The sequence below is a fragment of the Aegilops tauschii genome, chromosome 3 (assembly GCF_002575655.3).
Source record: "Aegilops tauschii subsp. strangulata cultivar AL8/78 chromosome 3, Aet v6.0, whole genome shotgun sequence".
NCBI classification, from domain to species: domain Eukaryota; kingdom Viridiplantae; phylum Streptophyta; class Magnoliopsida; order Poales; family Poaceae; genus Aegilops; species Aegilops tauschii.
In genome coordinates this window covers 482,894,333-482,907,595 of record NC_053037.3, presented here as the reverse complement: position 1 = coordinate 482,907,595, position 13,263 = coordinate 482,894,333, and the positions used below count along the sequence as shown (strand labels likewise).

Sequence of the window (13,263 nt, the reverse complement as noted above, 5' to 3'; positions counted from 1 at the left end):
CTAAGACCATGCTCATGATGATGATCATTTATAACATGTTGCCCTTGCATCTCCCTCCTTGGGTCTTCAAGGCCATCACTAAGATTTGTCAAAGCTTTTTCCGGAGAGGATCTGAGGAAGCAAAGTTATGGTGCCCGGCTAGGGGCCTCTCACCATGTCGTTCCCCGACTAGGTGGGCAGGGCTGAGGCCCCCTTTTGTCGGTTTCGTCCTGGGCCACTTTGGGTGGCCCATGGAAATTTACAAGGAAAATCAAGAAGCCTTACCATCAAGACAAGGACTCTCCTCCACCAACGTAGCCGACTAGGACTCATGTAATCCTAGGCCTTTGGTAACTTATATAAGCTGAGGCTGGGCTAGTCGATAGAACACAACTTAGATCATCAAGTTATTACACACAACGATCTTGTGGTAGATCAACCCATACTTTTTACTCCACCCCAAATAAATATAACACAAGCAGGACGTAGGGTTTTCTCTCCTAGGAGAGCCCGAACCTGAGTGAAATCTCGTGTCTCTATTGTCGTCGCATCATGGCTACTAGTTCGGGACCCCATACCCGAGATCCGCCGGAATCAACTTCGCCACAAAGGGAGGGCATTGTCTTGTGTCCCAGGAACATATTTGCAAGCCCAAGTGATTCGGTGGTATAAGTGTTGGTCGGCCGAATTTCCTTAATTACGCATTACAAATGTGTTGGTTATGGCTTCAAAAAACCGGGCAATTAAGGGCATGGTCTGGTTTCGCTGAGATCTCTCACAAGGCCACACAATTATTTCTTGCAGCAACAAAGTGTTCGGTTGGAAGGGGTGATTGAGTAAGCTTTTAGCATGATAGGTGGATTGAAGGATAGCGAGATATTGCTCCCAGTTTATACCCATTCATTAAGGCCAGAGGAGGAAAGAAAAGATCGGTGTCGGAAACTTTGGAGGAGAAACAGTGGATTGCCGATATTCACGAAACATTGTCGATGCATGCGATCATTGAATTCATGGACCTTTGGGGGCTTGTTCAGCAATGGCACCTCCGAGCAATGATGAGGATTGCTTTACTTGGAGATTGACTGCAAATGACATCTATTGGGCAAGTTCGGGCTATGAGGCATAATTTCTCGGCATCTATTGGGCAAGTTCGGGCTATGAGGAAAAATCGGGCACCACTAAAGTAAATGTATTTCACATGGCTGGTCATGCGTGATAGTTGTTGTATTGTGGCCGTCTTGCGAAGAGGGGAATACAACATCCCGCTTGTTGTTTGTTTTGTGATTAGGCACTCGGAAAAATCGATAATATTATGGTGCAGTGCCCTTTTGCGAGTGACGTTTGGTTTATCTTCCTGCGCAATTTTGGGATTCAACGACTAACACTGAGCTTGCAAGACACGATGAGAGTTTGGTGGTGTTCGATGGACATCATAAGTCTAGGGTAAATTCCAGCAAAATGGCGACGATCATGATAGTGGACCTTGGTAAGTTATGACTGGAAAGAAATGCTCATGTATTTCATCGGAAGGCATCAACGGTTCAGAGGGTGGTTACTACGACGACAGACGAGCTAGGGCTATGGAAGAAAGCTCGACGTAGAAAGGCGGGTAATAGGAAGGAGTAGGCATCATCTATAGTGGTGGCGGTGTGAAATTATAGGTCTTATGTTGGGGCCACAAGAGCTTGTGATGGATGCGCGGATACAATGGAGGGAGAGTCTCGAGAAGATACACACCCTCCATATTAAGGTGCACAATATTTTAGAAGTTGAAATGCTCTTACGTTCGATCAAGCTTTTGACAAAACTATCAACATCTCGAATGCTTAACCAGTAAGTATCATACAGTAGATTGAAAAAATTATCTCTAATCGTCTCGCATTGGACGGTCCAGATGATGCAGTTATCACTTGCTACCACGATCGCGCTAGGGGGGGAGGGGGGGGGGGCAAAAAATTTCACCGGGCCCGCCACGCTGGCCTCCACGAACCGCAACACCGCTCTACCCCCTGGAGACCCTAACCTAGAACATTCCATAATTCCATCCCAATTCTTTCAAATTTTACACACATCTAACAAGATACCCCAAATCTTCCAATTCTCCTCCCTCCCTCCCTCCCTCCCAGGCGCAGGCAGCGGGCGCGCGGCGAACCTGCCCCCAGCCAGCCGCGTCGCCGCCACTGCGACTGGCGGCGGCGCCCGCGCTCCGATGGTCGGGATGTACCAGAAGCAGCTCCTCGACGCCCCCTTCGCCCTAAACGGCCACTGCGCTGACCAGCCACGCCACGCGCCGGCCGCCGCCGCCGCCGCTTCCCCCTCGCCGTATCCGCTCAACTCCTCCTCGGGCGCTGCCCCCTCGCCGCACGCGCAGGCGGATGGCGCCGGCGAGCCGCGTCGGCTGTTCCACGCGCTCGTCGGTGGGATCCTGCAGCGCGGGGCCGGAGGCGGCAACGGCGCGGCTGGGGATCTGGAGGCGCTGGTGTCGTGGGCGCGGGAGGTCGCCGTGGATCCCTGCGCGAAGCGGCCGGCGGACAGGCCGAGGAAGCGGCAGGTGCTGGCCTTGCGGCGCGCGCGCTACCTCAAGATGGAGGACGTGGCGGACCAAGCAGAGCTCCCCAGCTTCTCCAAGGTGAGGACGAATTCGCAAACCCCTATGGTCGTGAGTCGCGATCTGTTGCTAATTTGTCGAGGTAGCCGTGGATTGGGCGGGTGGACTGTTGCTGACCATGTTCCGTTTGTGCTCTCCGGCTGCTTCGCATGGATGGGGGCATTTCTGCATCTAGGATTTTGTCACTACATGTCATTCCGCTCCGTGACCTATTGCCCGTATCGCTAGGCTTGTTTTCCTAGGAGTGCATTTGTAAATGGAGTGCCAGGTTATGGAATCGGCGAATGGCAGTTGACTGGTGTCCCGTTTCAAGCAAACAGAATCTCAGCAACCATGTACTAAATGGAGTCCCAGGGCATGGAATGGCAATTGACGGGTGTCCTGTTTCATGCAAAGAGAATCTCAGGCACCGCAGAACCTTTCCCAAACAATGGAAGATCCTGATTGGGGAAGTCTTGCTTCTATCTCAGCTGGTGACTCAGGCTGCGGTTGGCCTTGCACGGTCAATTATGATACTCCTAATTCCGTTTGTCAAACCGGATTTTTTTTTCCTTCTACCGTTTTGCTAGCCAAACTTTTCCTCCTTCGGCGGCCTATGTAGATTTGTTCACAACAGATTATAAGCGCTCCACTATTCAGCAACTGAAAACTGAGCTTTGTAACTCATAAGTCAGGGAAGCTTGTAAGAACCGCCTATCGTGGAATTGAGGCACGGCGAGCATGGCAGTCACACAAAAACTTGTTGCCCTCATTGATGATGGTTCCATTAGATAATAATGTAGTAGGTCGATTATTCATCTCATATTGTTTTACATGCTGTCGGCACTTTTGTCGTGTTCGTGTTACATCTTACATCCCATGACCATTAATCTCATTAATAAATGAGGCCTCCTTACAAAGAGAACGTGAGAATTGAGAGAATAGCTCGATCAACCTGGAGTAAGAGAAGGGCATGGTTTGTAATATTAGGCTATTCCCATGGTTTTCGAGTCTCATGACTAGTCGTCGACTAGTCGATGAGTCGCAAAAAAATATCGAATCAACTTAGTGTCTACTCGAGTCGTGAGTCGCGACTAGTCGCAATTGCAGGCTCGACATTTTCCGAGTAGACTCGGATGAGTCGCTACTCGAAAACCATGGCTATTCCTTAGGTCTTGCACCTGTGGCTAAACAACCTATATTTGTGAAGTAAACATCCAGAACATTAAGTTTCATGCCTCGAGTCCCATTCACTAAATTTATATAATTTCAACTTCTTTTAGTCATAGTTAATGCATTGACTTGTTAGCCCATCAAAACTATCTATGTTTGTTAGGATAGAAACTAAGCTTGAAAATTTTACCATGAAGAGTTCCTAGTGAGAATGTCAATGACACGTGAGGCTTTATAATAAGTGATGCATATCGGGGAATTGCCGACATGCTTTTATTCAGTTGAGAGTATAGGCCTTAGGTGTTAGATTAAGGGACTGAAGGGAAGTTGCTGAAATGGGTATCAATAGACATACATGTTCACAAATGGCATTTATCCATAACTAACAAAAAGAAACTCGACCAACCAAGACTAGCCCTTGGTGGCATTTTTTAAGAAGGCGAGCACCAACAGAACGGAGGGTTGAGCTTCGAACACGGGTCATCGGGCTGCGAGCATTTCAGTCTGCTCTAGCTAGCCAACTGGTCGATGTGACTAGTGTGCACTGTTTTCTTTAATAATGATACCAAATTAATTATTTAAACGAAGGCTCCTTTCTTTTATGGAAGTGAAAATTATATATCTAGAATCTAGACTAATGTGCATTATTTTCTCCTGTATTCACTATATTTTACCTGACATTTAAACCTATCCTGGATTATCATATTGGAAACCTGAACTTGTGATTTATGTCATATTGAGTGGTCATGCCTTTGTCGATGTAAAAATAGTGAAAGCCTTTCAAAGTGTATTTTGGCCGAAACATTTATTAGTCTGTGCAACTTTGGCATAAAGCTGACAGCAGTACATAGTTTCCGTGTGACAGGCTTCTAAATCTAGGCTGATACGAGCACTCGGCCGATATATCGTTATTGGTAGTCTACCGATACAGATATAACATATCATTTCATAAATATCGTTTTTACGCAGATCAGACATATAGACTGGTATATTGACCGATATGGCTGATACTAGACCCGTTATGTCCACCGACATAGACCAATGTGGATGACGAGGGTTCTTTCTAGAAATATAGGTGAATATGAAATTAGGTATTTATAGCTGCATCAAATTATAAAATTCACACATAATGTTTTGTAAATATGCATATATGACGTAATTTTTATGTTAGAATAAGATTTTTGAGAGTATTTATTGATATATTTCTGAATTTACTAGTTAGTAAACTTGGAATCATATAGTTGTAACACAAGCACTGACATCATTCTTTTTTTATTATTAAAAGAGGCGTGTCTAAACAAGAATGACAAAAAAACAGATATGTTTCCTCCTATATAACTACATACCGTCTGGTATATCACCGATATCTGACATCCAATTTACGGAAACCGAACCGATATAAACCCGGTAGCCGATATTTTGAAACTTGCTGTGAAATAGAGGACCTGGGGAAGTGCTGACTGTATAATTATTTAATGTTTGGCGAAGTGGCGATGATAGTCATGATTTCCTGCACGGCCGCACGATGTGCATCCTACATGTTACTGGGAAGAACAACCTACAAGGCATAGCTGGCATCAAAGAATGGTAGGTAATAGGCACATAGTGTCAGATCCAAAATGTTTTCCCTCAAAAAAAAAAGATCCAAAATGTTTAAAATTAGAGAACCATGGTGATGTTGACTCTCTAGAGAGAGAGAATCATCTGCAACTTGTGTTCCATTTTCCTTAATAAGAAAAGTTTTTTGAAGCGTATGATTAATACTTTTATAAAATGGAGGTACAGTGCAACGTTCAGTTATTTGTTCCTGTATCAAGTCCGGAATGCGCAAACAATAGGCATGTAGCATTAACCCAGTGGTGTTTTGTTGTATGTATTTTGAAACAATTCACTGGATTTTGTTCGTAGTCAAAACTCCAATTGAAAGAATGTGGATACACCTGAGCCATGATTACCCTATTTTTATATATCTGGGAAAAGGATTGTGCCTTGTGAAACCTGTGTTGTGGTCTCCTCATCTGAACAAAAACCGAGGGCTGGATGTTTCTATCTGCTTGGCAAATTTGTATCTACGATACTCAAAGTGTAGCGCCCCTGCTGTTAGTCCCACATGGCCGGTTTAACATGAGTTACACTTGCAGAAAAGCCTTCTGGGTGCAAGACGTAGCATTTCTGGGCTGACCCTTTTGCCTGAAGTGAGGACAAAAGTTGTCTGCCCTGTCGTGGGCTGGGCTGTTATCTATTTGGGCTGTAGGGTGTTGCACAAAGCCTCTTGAGTGTTTAGTTTGTAGAATTTCCTCCCCCTGTCTGACAATTTGTCAAAGTTTGATTGCTTACTTTTATTGTCAGTTTCCTCACTATATTTCTCTTATTCTGCTTTCCATTTTGTTTGTGCTTTCTGAAACAATTTTCCCTTTCTTACTCTTTTGGACATTGTTGCATTTTTCATCTTTCAGAAAAGGAAGTACAGAACTAAGAACCAGTCAGAAAGACCAAGGAAAGGGCCAACCCCAACAAGGAAATCCGAGAGGCTAGCTAGGAGAATGGTACTCATGACATCAGTGCTTCTCACGCAAAGGAAGAAGATTGGAGTAGGTGAGCAGTTTCAGGCTGAGATACCTGACTGGACTGGGCCACCTTCAGACGCAGAGCTTTCTTGGTACAGGAATGACCCGAACACCTCAAAGATGCTAGGAAGCAGAACTTGGCCACCTGAAGGTTATGTCGTACAGACAAATATTGTGGTAGCTGGACAGGGAAGGCCTGAATCATGTAATTGCCCATATCCAGGAAACTTCTATTGCAGATTACATCACATCAACACCGCCAGGGATCGGCTAAGGTCTGAAATTGGTCAAGTTTTCAAGGAATGGAAATTTGATTTGATGGGTGAGCAGGTTTCTGAGATGTGGAGCATTGAGGAGCAACTAAAGTTTGCTGCACTTGAGCAGTTGGTTCCTGTGTTTGAAAATAAGAGTTTTTGGGCGGTAGCGGCAAAACATTTTGCCTCGAAGACCAGGGTGGACTTGGTGCAGTACTACCTCAATGTTTTCCTCATGAGAAGAGTTTCAAACCAGTGCAGGCTGAGTCTGTTGGAGATTGATAGTGATGAGGATGAAGCAGAGGAAGAGGAGGATGAAGATCAATCTGATGGCTCCAATTCGTCCCAGAGGTATGGCTCTACACATGACCCCATATGTTTGCGTAAGCAGATGTAGTGCATATATGGAAATCCATCCCGCTGTTTCTTTTATGCACTGATGTTAGCTGCAAGAGTATAGACTAAACAGCTCCCGCGAACGTCAAACACTAGCTGGTAAGAATGATATTCATTTTTGCTAACATTTACGTTATTTCAGGCCCCAGGATGTCCAAGAGGTGAAGAAGATTTTCTGAGTCTACTGACAGCTACCTGGCATGCATTTCTGCATGCGCGCCTGTTTTGATGTGCTGAGACACTCATCACCTTGAGTGATCGATCCTTCAGTCGCTCGCTTAGACCTAGCCATCCGTTCTGCGCAGAAACTCATGCGAATTGCACACCATTCTCGTTCTCAATGCTTGTGTCAGGGTAACGGGCAAGCCAGTCAGTTGTGGCTTGATGCTCAAAGAGCTCATCTGATATGAATGTTTTCCCGTGTACAGGAAAAATGAAATACAGATCTTAAAGACTAAAGTGGGTAGAAAACAAATGGTCATTGGTTTCGTTTCTTTCGTGAGAGTTGAGACTTGAGAGGGTCAAAACCCAAAACCCGTTTGGCACTCTTTACTTGGCAAGAGGTTTGGCAACTGTGTTTTTATTCCCCAGTTTGGTAGAGCTGTTTTTGGTGTTGTCAACTTGTCTTGTACTCCCTTCGTTCCTAAATATAAGTCTTAGGAGAGATTTCACTATGGACTACATATGGAGCAAAATGAGTGAATCTACACTCTAAAATGCATCTATATACATCCGAATGTGGTTTATAGTGGAATTTTTACAAAGACTTATATTTAGAAACGGAGGAAGTATGTTTCTTTTGTGAAATACCCATCCTCTGCTGGTTTAGAAATTCGTTCTACTTCTCAGTTACCAACAGCGGTTACACTTCACCTAAGGCCTACAATGCAAGGCGCTTAGAAAAATAAATTAGCTTTTTCTTAAGCATTGGTGTTTATTTGTAAAGGGTGGATGCTTAATTGGACATCCCTCTTGTAGAGAAGGCATTAGTGCTTAAGAAAAAAATGGTTTATTTTACTAAGCACCTTTAATCACCTTGCATCATACAAGAAATTACTATATTGAGCAAGGTCTAAAATGATCTAAATAATGTTTGGCCCGTTCGCTAAAACTATCTACTCCGTACATGACAAAGGCAAAGGCAACAAAGTTATTACAAAAAGGACATATAGTTTTTGAACCAAGCTCATATGCTTCCTGATAAACAGTAAATTCACAAAAGACAGTAAAAAAATCTGATTTTTTTGTGATAAATATTGATGAATGTTTTAACTGGTGTATTGATTTTTTTTGTCATGACCTCCACGAATGTCATTGCATCACAAAATTTGCACCCGGATATAAGCATTCATCACAATTTTTTTTCTTTGGAATTTACTATTTTTTCGATTTTACCGTCACGTGTGAGCTCGTGGTCAAAAGAGCATTTTTGAAAAAAAAAATGTTACACACATGATGTTTTATCGAACGGAAGACACCACTGAAATTTAATCCTCGTAGAATTGCAAACTTGCAACCAATCTGTCTCGCGCAAGTTGCCACAGGAAGCGGCACACACGCACACACGCACCACCGTTTGGTAGAGCTGTTTCTGGTGTTGTCAACTTGTCATGTACTCCCTCCGTCCGAAAAAGCTTATCTCCCAAATGGATGTATCTAGCACTAAATTAGTACTAGATAAATTCATTTGAAGGACAAGCTTTTTCGGACGAAAAGAGTATGTTTCTTTTGTGAAATACCCACCCTCTGCTAGTTTAGAAATTCGCTCTACTTCTCAGTTACCAACAGCAGTTACACTTCACCTAAGGCGTACAATGTGCTTAGAAAAATAAATAAGTTTTTTCTTAAGCACTGATGCTTATTTGTAAAGGGTGGATGCTTAATTGGACACCCCTCTTGTAGAAAAGACACTGGTGCTTAAGAAAAATTTGGTTTATTTTACTAATTACCTTGCATCATACAAGAAATTACCATATTGAACAAGGTCTAAAATTATCTACATAATGCTTGGGCAGTTCGCTAAAATTATCTACATGGCAAAGGCAACAAAGTTGTTACAAAAAAAAAGACGTAGTTTTTGAAACGAGCTCATATGCTTCCTGATAAACAGTACTCCCTTTGTATAGAAATCTAAGAGTGTATAGTTATCTAAATGCTCTTATATTTCTTTACAGAGGGAGTAATTCACAAAATATAATAAAAAATCTGACTGTTTTTGAGATAAATATCGATGAATGTTTCAACTGAAGCATCGGTTTTGTTTTTTTGCCCTGACCTCCACGGATGTCATTGCATCACAAAATTTGCACCCGGATATGAACAATCATCACAAAAATTATATCAGAATTTACTACTCCATCTAACGCTCTTATATTTCTTTACAGAAAGAGTATTTTTTTTTTTGATTTTACTGTGACGTGTGAGCTCGGGGATCAAAAGCACACTTTCGAGAAGAAAAAGGGTTACACACATGATGTTTTCTCGAACTGAAAACGCTACTGAAATTTAATCCTCGTAGAATTGCAAACTTGCACCCAATCTGTCTCGCGCAAGTTAGTTGCCACAGGAAACGCACACACGTACCAGCACACCGTCGTCGGCTCGTCCCAGCAGGGCCACACAAGCCACGAACGGTCGTCTTCCCGCGCTCTATCTTCTCCGGCGCCACGTTGGCCCCCGGCTCATCTGGTCCAGTCGTGCATCCACCGTGTGTGATCCGTTCCTCCCAAATCCCCCAGCCGCGCCGCAACGTAAAGACGCAGAACAGCTTCCGAAATCCTGACCTCCGTAGCCTCTCTCCTCGTCAGCGCCGGCCAGACCACACACCGGCAGCCAGCCAGCAGCAATGGAGACCGTTGCGGCTGCCGGCTACGCGCGCGGGGCCGCCACGCGCTCCCCCGCCTGCTGCGCCGCCATGTCCTTCTCGCAGTCCTACAGGCCCAAGGTGTGTGATGTTAGGATATCCAGCATGTGGTGAGGCGTCAACCGTTTTTGTTTTGCTGATGCCGGATGGGCAATGCGTGCGGCAGGCTGCCAGGCCGGCGACCACGTTCTACGGCGAGTCGCTGCGGGCGAACACGGCGAGGACGTCGTTCCCGGCGGGGAGGCAGTCCAAGGCGGCGAGCCGGGCGGCGCTCACCACCCGGTGCGCGATCGGCGACAGCCTGGTTCGTGCCGTGCACCCATCACCAGTATATACATATGCTCTAGTCCCGTGCACGCGCGTCGCCGGTGCGCGCGCGTACGTGCCGCCACGTGAAGCTTACGGTGTCTGAACACTTTTATGTGGGGTGTTGTGTGGTGGCAGGAGGAGTTCCTGACCAAGGCGACGCCGGACAAGAACCTCATCAGGCTGCTGATCTGCATGGGGGAGGCGATGAGGACGATCGCCTTCAAGGTCCGGACCGCGTCCTGCGGCGGCACGGCCTGCGTCAACTCCTTCGGCGACGAGCAGCTCGCCGTCGACATGCTCGCCGACAAGCTCCTCTTCGAGGTGAGACGGCCGAGAGCCAGCGCTTTCCATCCACGCACGCGTGCTGCACGCCTCGTCCCGTCACGGTTCCTCACCTCGCTTTGTATATATGCAGGCGTTGGAGTACTCCCATGTCTGCAAGTACGCGTGCTCTGAGGAAGTCCCCGAGCTGCAGGACATGGGTGGCCCGGTCGAAGGTACTTCACATAACTGCATATCCATCTTGTCACGATAAATAATCAGCCAGGAATCAGAGCCCAAATCTCGACAAGATGGTTAAGGAGGAAGACGATCGCCTTATGTTTTAACCGTGTTCTTAGCAGAACCGCGTGCCATTCCTGTGCCTGAATATATAGTGGTACTGTAGTACTGGACAGAGTTCAGTGCCACACTACACCAGCAACACCACTGCTAGTCTGCTACTGAACAAAACACATGTCCACCTTCTCACCTTCAGAGCACTATAGCAGTGGAACAACATATATCTGTACATGTTTGTAACCATGGTGTCTTCTTGGATTCTACTCATACGAACCATCCACTCACCAGCAGCTACATACTGTAGTTACGTAGCTCATTTTAGCTGGCGTTTACGAGATGCAGAAATTTTGGCTTTCTGAATTCTGATCGGCTCGGGTTTTCCCACTCGTCTTGCAGGCGGATTCAGCGTCGCGTTCGACCCCCTTGATGGTTCCAGCATTGTGGACACCAACTTCACCGTCGGAACCATCTTCGGTGTCTGGCCTGGCGACAAGCTGACGGGCGTCACCGGCGGTGACCAAGTTGCCGCTGCCATGGGCATCTACGGCCCTCGCACCACTTTCGTTGTTGCCCTCAAGGACTGCCCTGGAACACACGAATTCCTTCTTCTCGACGAAGGTTCACTTCAGTTCCGAATCAAGTATCCAGTCGAAGTTCTGTATGCATATGTAATGGTGTATTGATCGAGCACCTACAAATGCTGCAGGTAAATGGCAGCATGTCAAGGACACAACAACCATTGGAGAAGGGAAGATGTTCTCCCCTGGTAACTTGAGGGCCACATTTGATAACCCTGATTACGACAAGGTACTAGTTACTGCTTGGTTGTTGGTCCTCTGCACAGCTCTAAATTGATGTGGGAACAGTTCTAATAAGAATCTAACAAGTGCAAAATGTACCTTGTCAGCTTGTCAACTACTATGTCAAGGAGAAGTACACGCTGCGTTACACCGGAGGCATGGTCCCTGATGTCAACCAGGTACATATATCAACAACTCTCTCCAGTTATAATTGCTAGTCACATTGCTTGCTCGCATCCTTAGAAGTTAGAAGCCACGAACGCTGCCCTGAAAACATATGTATAGTAAGATGAACAGTAAGATCACCTGCATGAAACACTGAGGCCTTCTTTGATTCATAGGGTTAGAAAATCATAGGAAATGAGATGACATGCATCTCAAATCCTATGAATAGGAAGAGAAAAAGACATGTCTTTTGCTTCTCATCATAGGATTTTTTTTCATTGAGTCTAGGCTAATGTTTTTTTTCCTATGAAATGTGAAGGATAGAAGAATTCCTCCGTAAGAATACAATTCTGTTCCAACAGGCCAAACGATTCTAAAGGTTTTTTTCTATAGAAACCCTATCCTATGAAATTCCTACAAAATCCCTCCAAGCCAAAGGAGGACTGAAATGCCATGACAGTGGTTCTTCAGTACGGACGATATATCTCATCGATGATCAGGGGTAGCCCCTGTTCAATCCAACTCCAACATTGAACAACGTGATGATCATCTGTCATGTCAGTTCTACTCCCACACCTTTGGCCACGCAGAGAGACAATCTTCCAGTCGAGGCAACGTAACTTTCTGAATTTGGCTGGGTGCTCCCGGTGAGTGCCACGAACTGTTGTTCCACCGCGCGCCCATGCGGTCGACCATCGAGCCTGTACCGGCGTCAGCTTTAAGCAAGGCCATGCTGTCGATCGACCGGCACGGCGCGTACTAGTGCACCAACTTTGCTTTGCTTCCGTATACACTCCCTGCGCACACACTCCATTGCATGCAGAGATCGAGTTCTTTCATTTTAGCATTATTACTCGTGTGCATGCATGCGTGAGAAGAGAGGGAATGGATGTTTGATGAATGGTGCGTGCATGCAGATCATCGTGAAGGAGAAGGGCATCTTCACGAACGTGACGTCGCCGACGGCCAAGGCGAAGCTGCGGCTGCTGTTCGAGGTGGCGCCGCTGGGGTTCTTGATAGAGAAGGCCGGCGGGCACAGCAGCGACGGCAAGCAGTCGGTGCTGGACAAGGTGATCTCCCAACTCGACGAGCGGACCCAGGTGGCCTACGGCTCCAAGAACGAGATCATCCGCTTCGAGGAGACCCTCTACGGCTCCTCCAGACTCGCCGCCAGCGCCACCGTCGGCGCCACCGCCTGATAATCTTCTTCTTCTTCTTCTTCTTCTTTTTTTACGTTTTTCTCAACCTGAAAAACAAGGTGTCCGTTATAGAGTCTGAAGCATGTTGTTGTCTTGTGATGATGCGAACTGGTAATGCAGACATGCAGTGGGCAGACGGGCTCGCGTCTGCCGCCCTTGTCTTCACTGCGAGGTGATTGTCGTACGTACACAGTTGTGCGTTTGTGCATGGTATTGGCAACACTTGTGTCATCGGATGTCTGCGTGTCTAACCTAAGCAGGCAACGTGATCTCCTATCTCTGCAGCTTTGCTCCTCTCACTCTCTCACAGGACTGTCACGCAACAGTCCGGATGTTTCCACGAGCTACTACGTGCCAGGCCGCATGCGACAGTCCACGGTATGGGGTGCAACAGAGGAGCAGCGCCATAG

General features: G+C 46.2%; 2 protein-coding genes across 2 annotated transcripts; both read left to right on the top strand.

Annotated features, from left to right (window-relative positions):
* Nucleotides 1-1,995: 1,995 nt before the first annotated feature.
* On the top strand, nt 1,996-7,562 carry LOC109766900 (uncharacterized). The gene is made up of 3 exons (XM_020325659.4): nt 1,996-2,608; nt 6,196-6,911; nt 7,099-7,562. Exons 1-3 carry the CDS (start codon nt 2,189-2,191, stop codon nt 7,133-7,135), a joined length of 1,173 nt encoding a protein of 390 aa, XP_020181248.1. The 5' UTR covers nt 1,996-2,188; the 3' UTR covers nt 7,136-7,562.
* Nucleotides 7,563-9,491: 1,929 nt separating this feature from the next.
* LOC109783811 (sedoheptulose-1,7-bisphosphatase, chloroplastic) lies at nt 9,492-13,041 on the top strand. Its single transcript, XM_020342414.4, has 8 exons — nt 9,492-9,900; nt 9,986-10,123; nt 10,264-10,449; nt 10,544-10,625; nt 11,086-11,307; nt 11,396-11,496; nt 11,597-11,668; nt 12,572-13,041. Exons 1-8 carry the CDS (start codon nt 9,802-9,804, stop codon nt 12,851-12,853), a joined length of 1,182 nt encoding a protein of 393 aa, XP_020198003.1. The 5' UTR covers nt 9,492-9,801; the 3' UTR covers nt 12,854-13,041.
* Nucleotides 13,042-13,263: the final 222 nt, after the last annotated feature.

Bases quoted from the DNA above. Each gene is read 5' to 3' on its own strand.
- LOC109783811 (XM_020342414.4), top strand. From the start codon at position 9,802: ATGGAGACCGTTGCGGCTGCCGGCTACGCGCGCGGGGCCGCCACGCGC. The intron at 10,124-10,263 runs GTTCGTGCCGTG...GTGTGGTGGCAG, and splicing joins GCGCGATCGGCGACAGCCTG to GAGGAGTTCCTGACCAAGGC. The intron at 11,497-11,596 runs GTACTAGTTACT...GTACCTTGTCAG, and splicing joins ATAACCCTGATTACGACAAG to CTTGTCAACTACTATGTCAA.
- LOC109766900 (XM_020325659.4), top strand. From the start codon at position 2,189: ATGGTCGGGATGTACCAGAAGCAGCTCCTCGACGCCCCCTTCGCCCTA. The intron at 2,609-6,195 runs GTGAGGACGAAT...TTCATCTTTCAG, and splicing joins AGCTCCCCAGCTTCTCCAAG to AAAAGGAAGTACAGAACTAA. The intron at 6,912-7,098 runs GTATGGCTCTAC...ACGTTATTTCAG, and splicing joins GGCTCCAATTCGTCCCAGAG to GCCCCAGGATGTCCAAGAGG.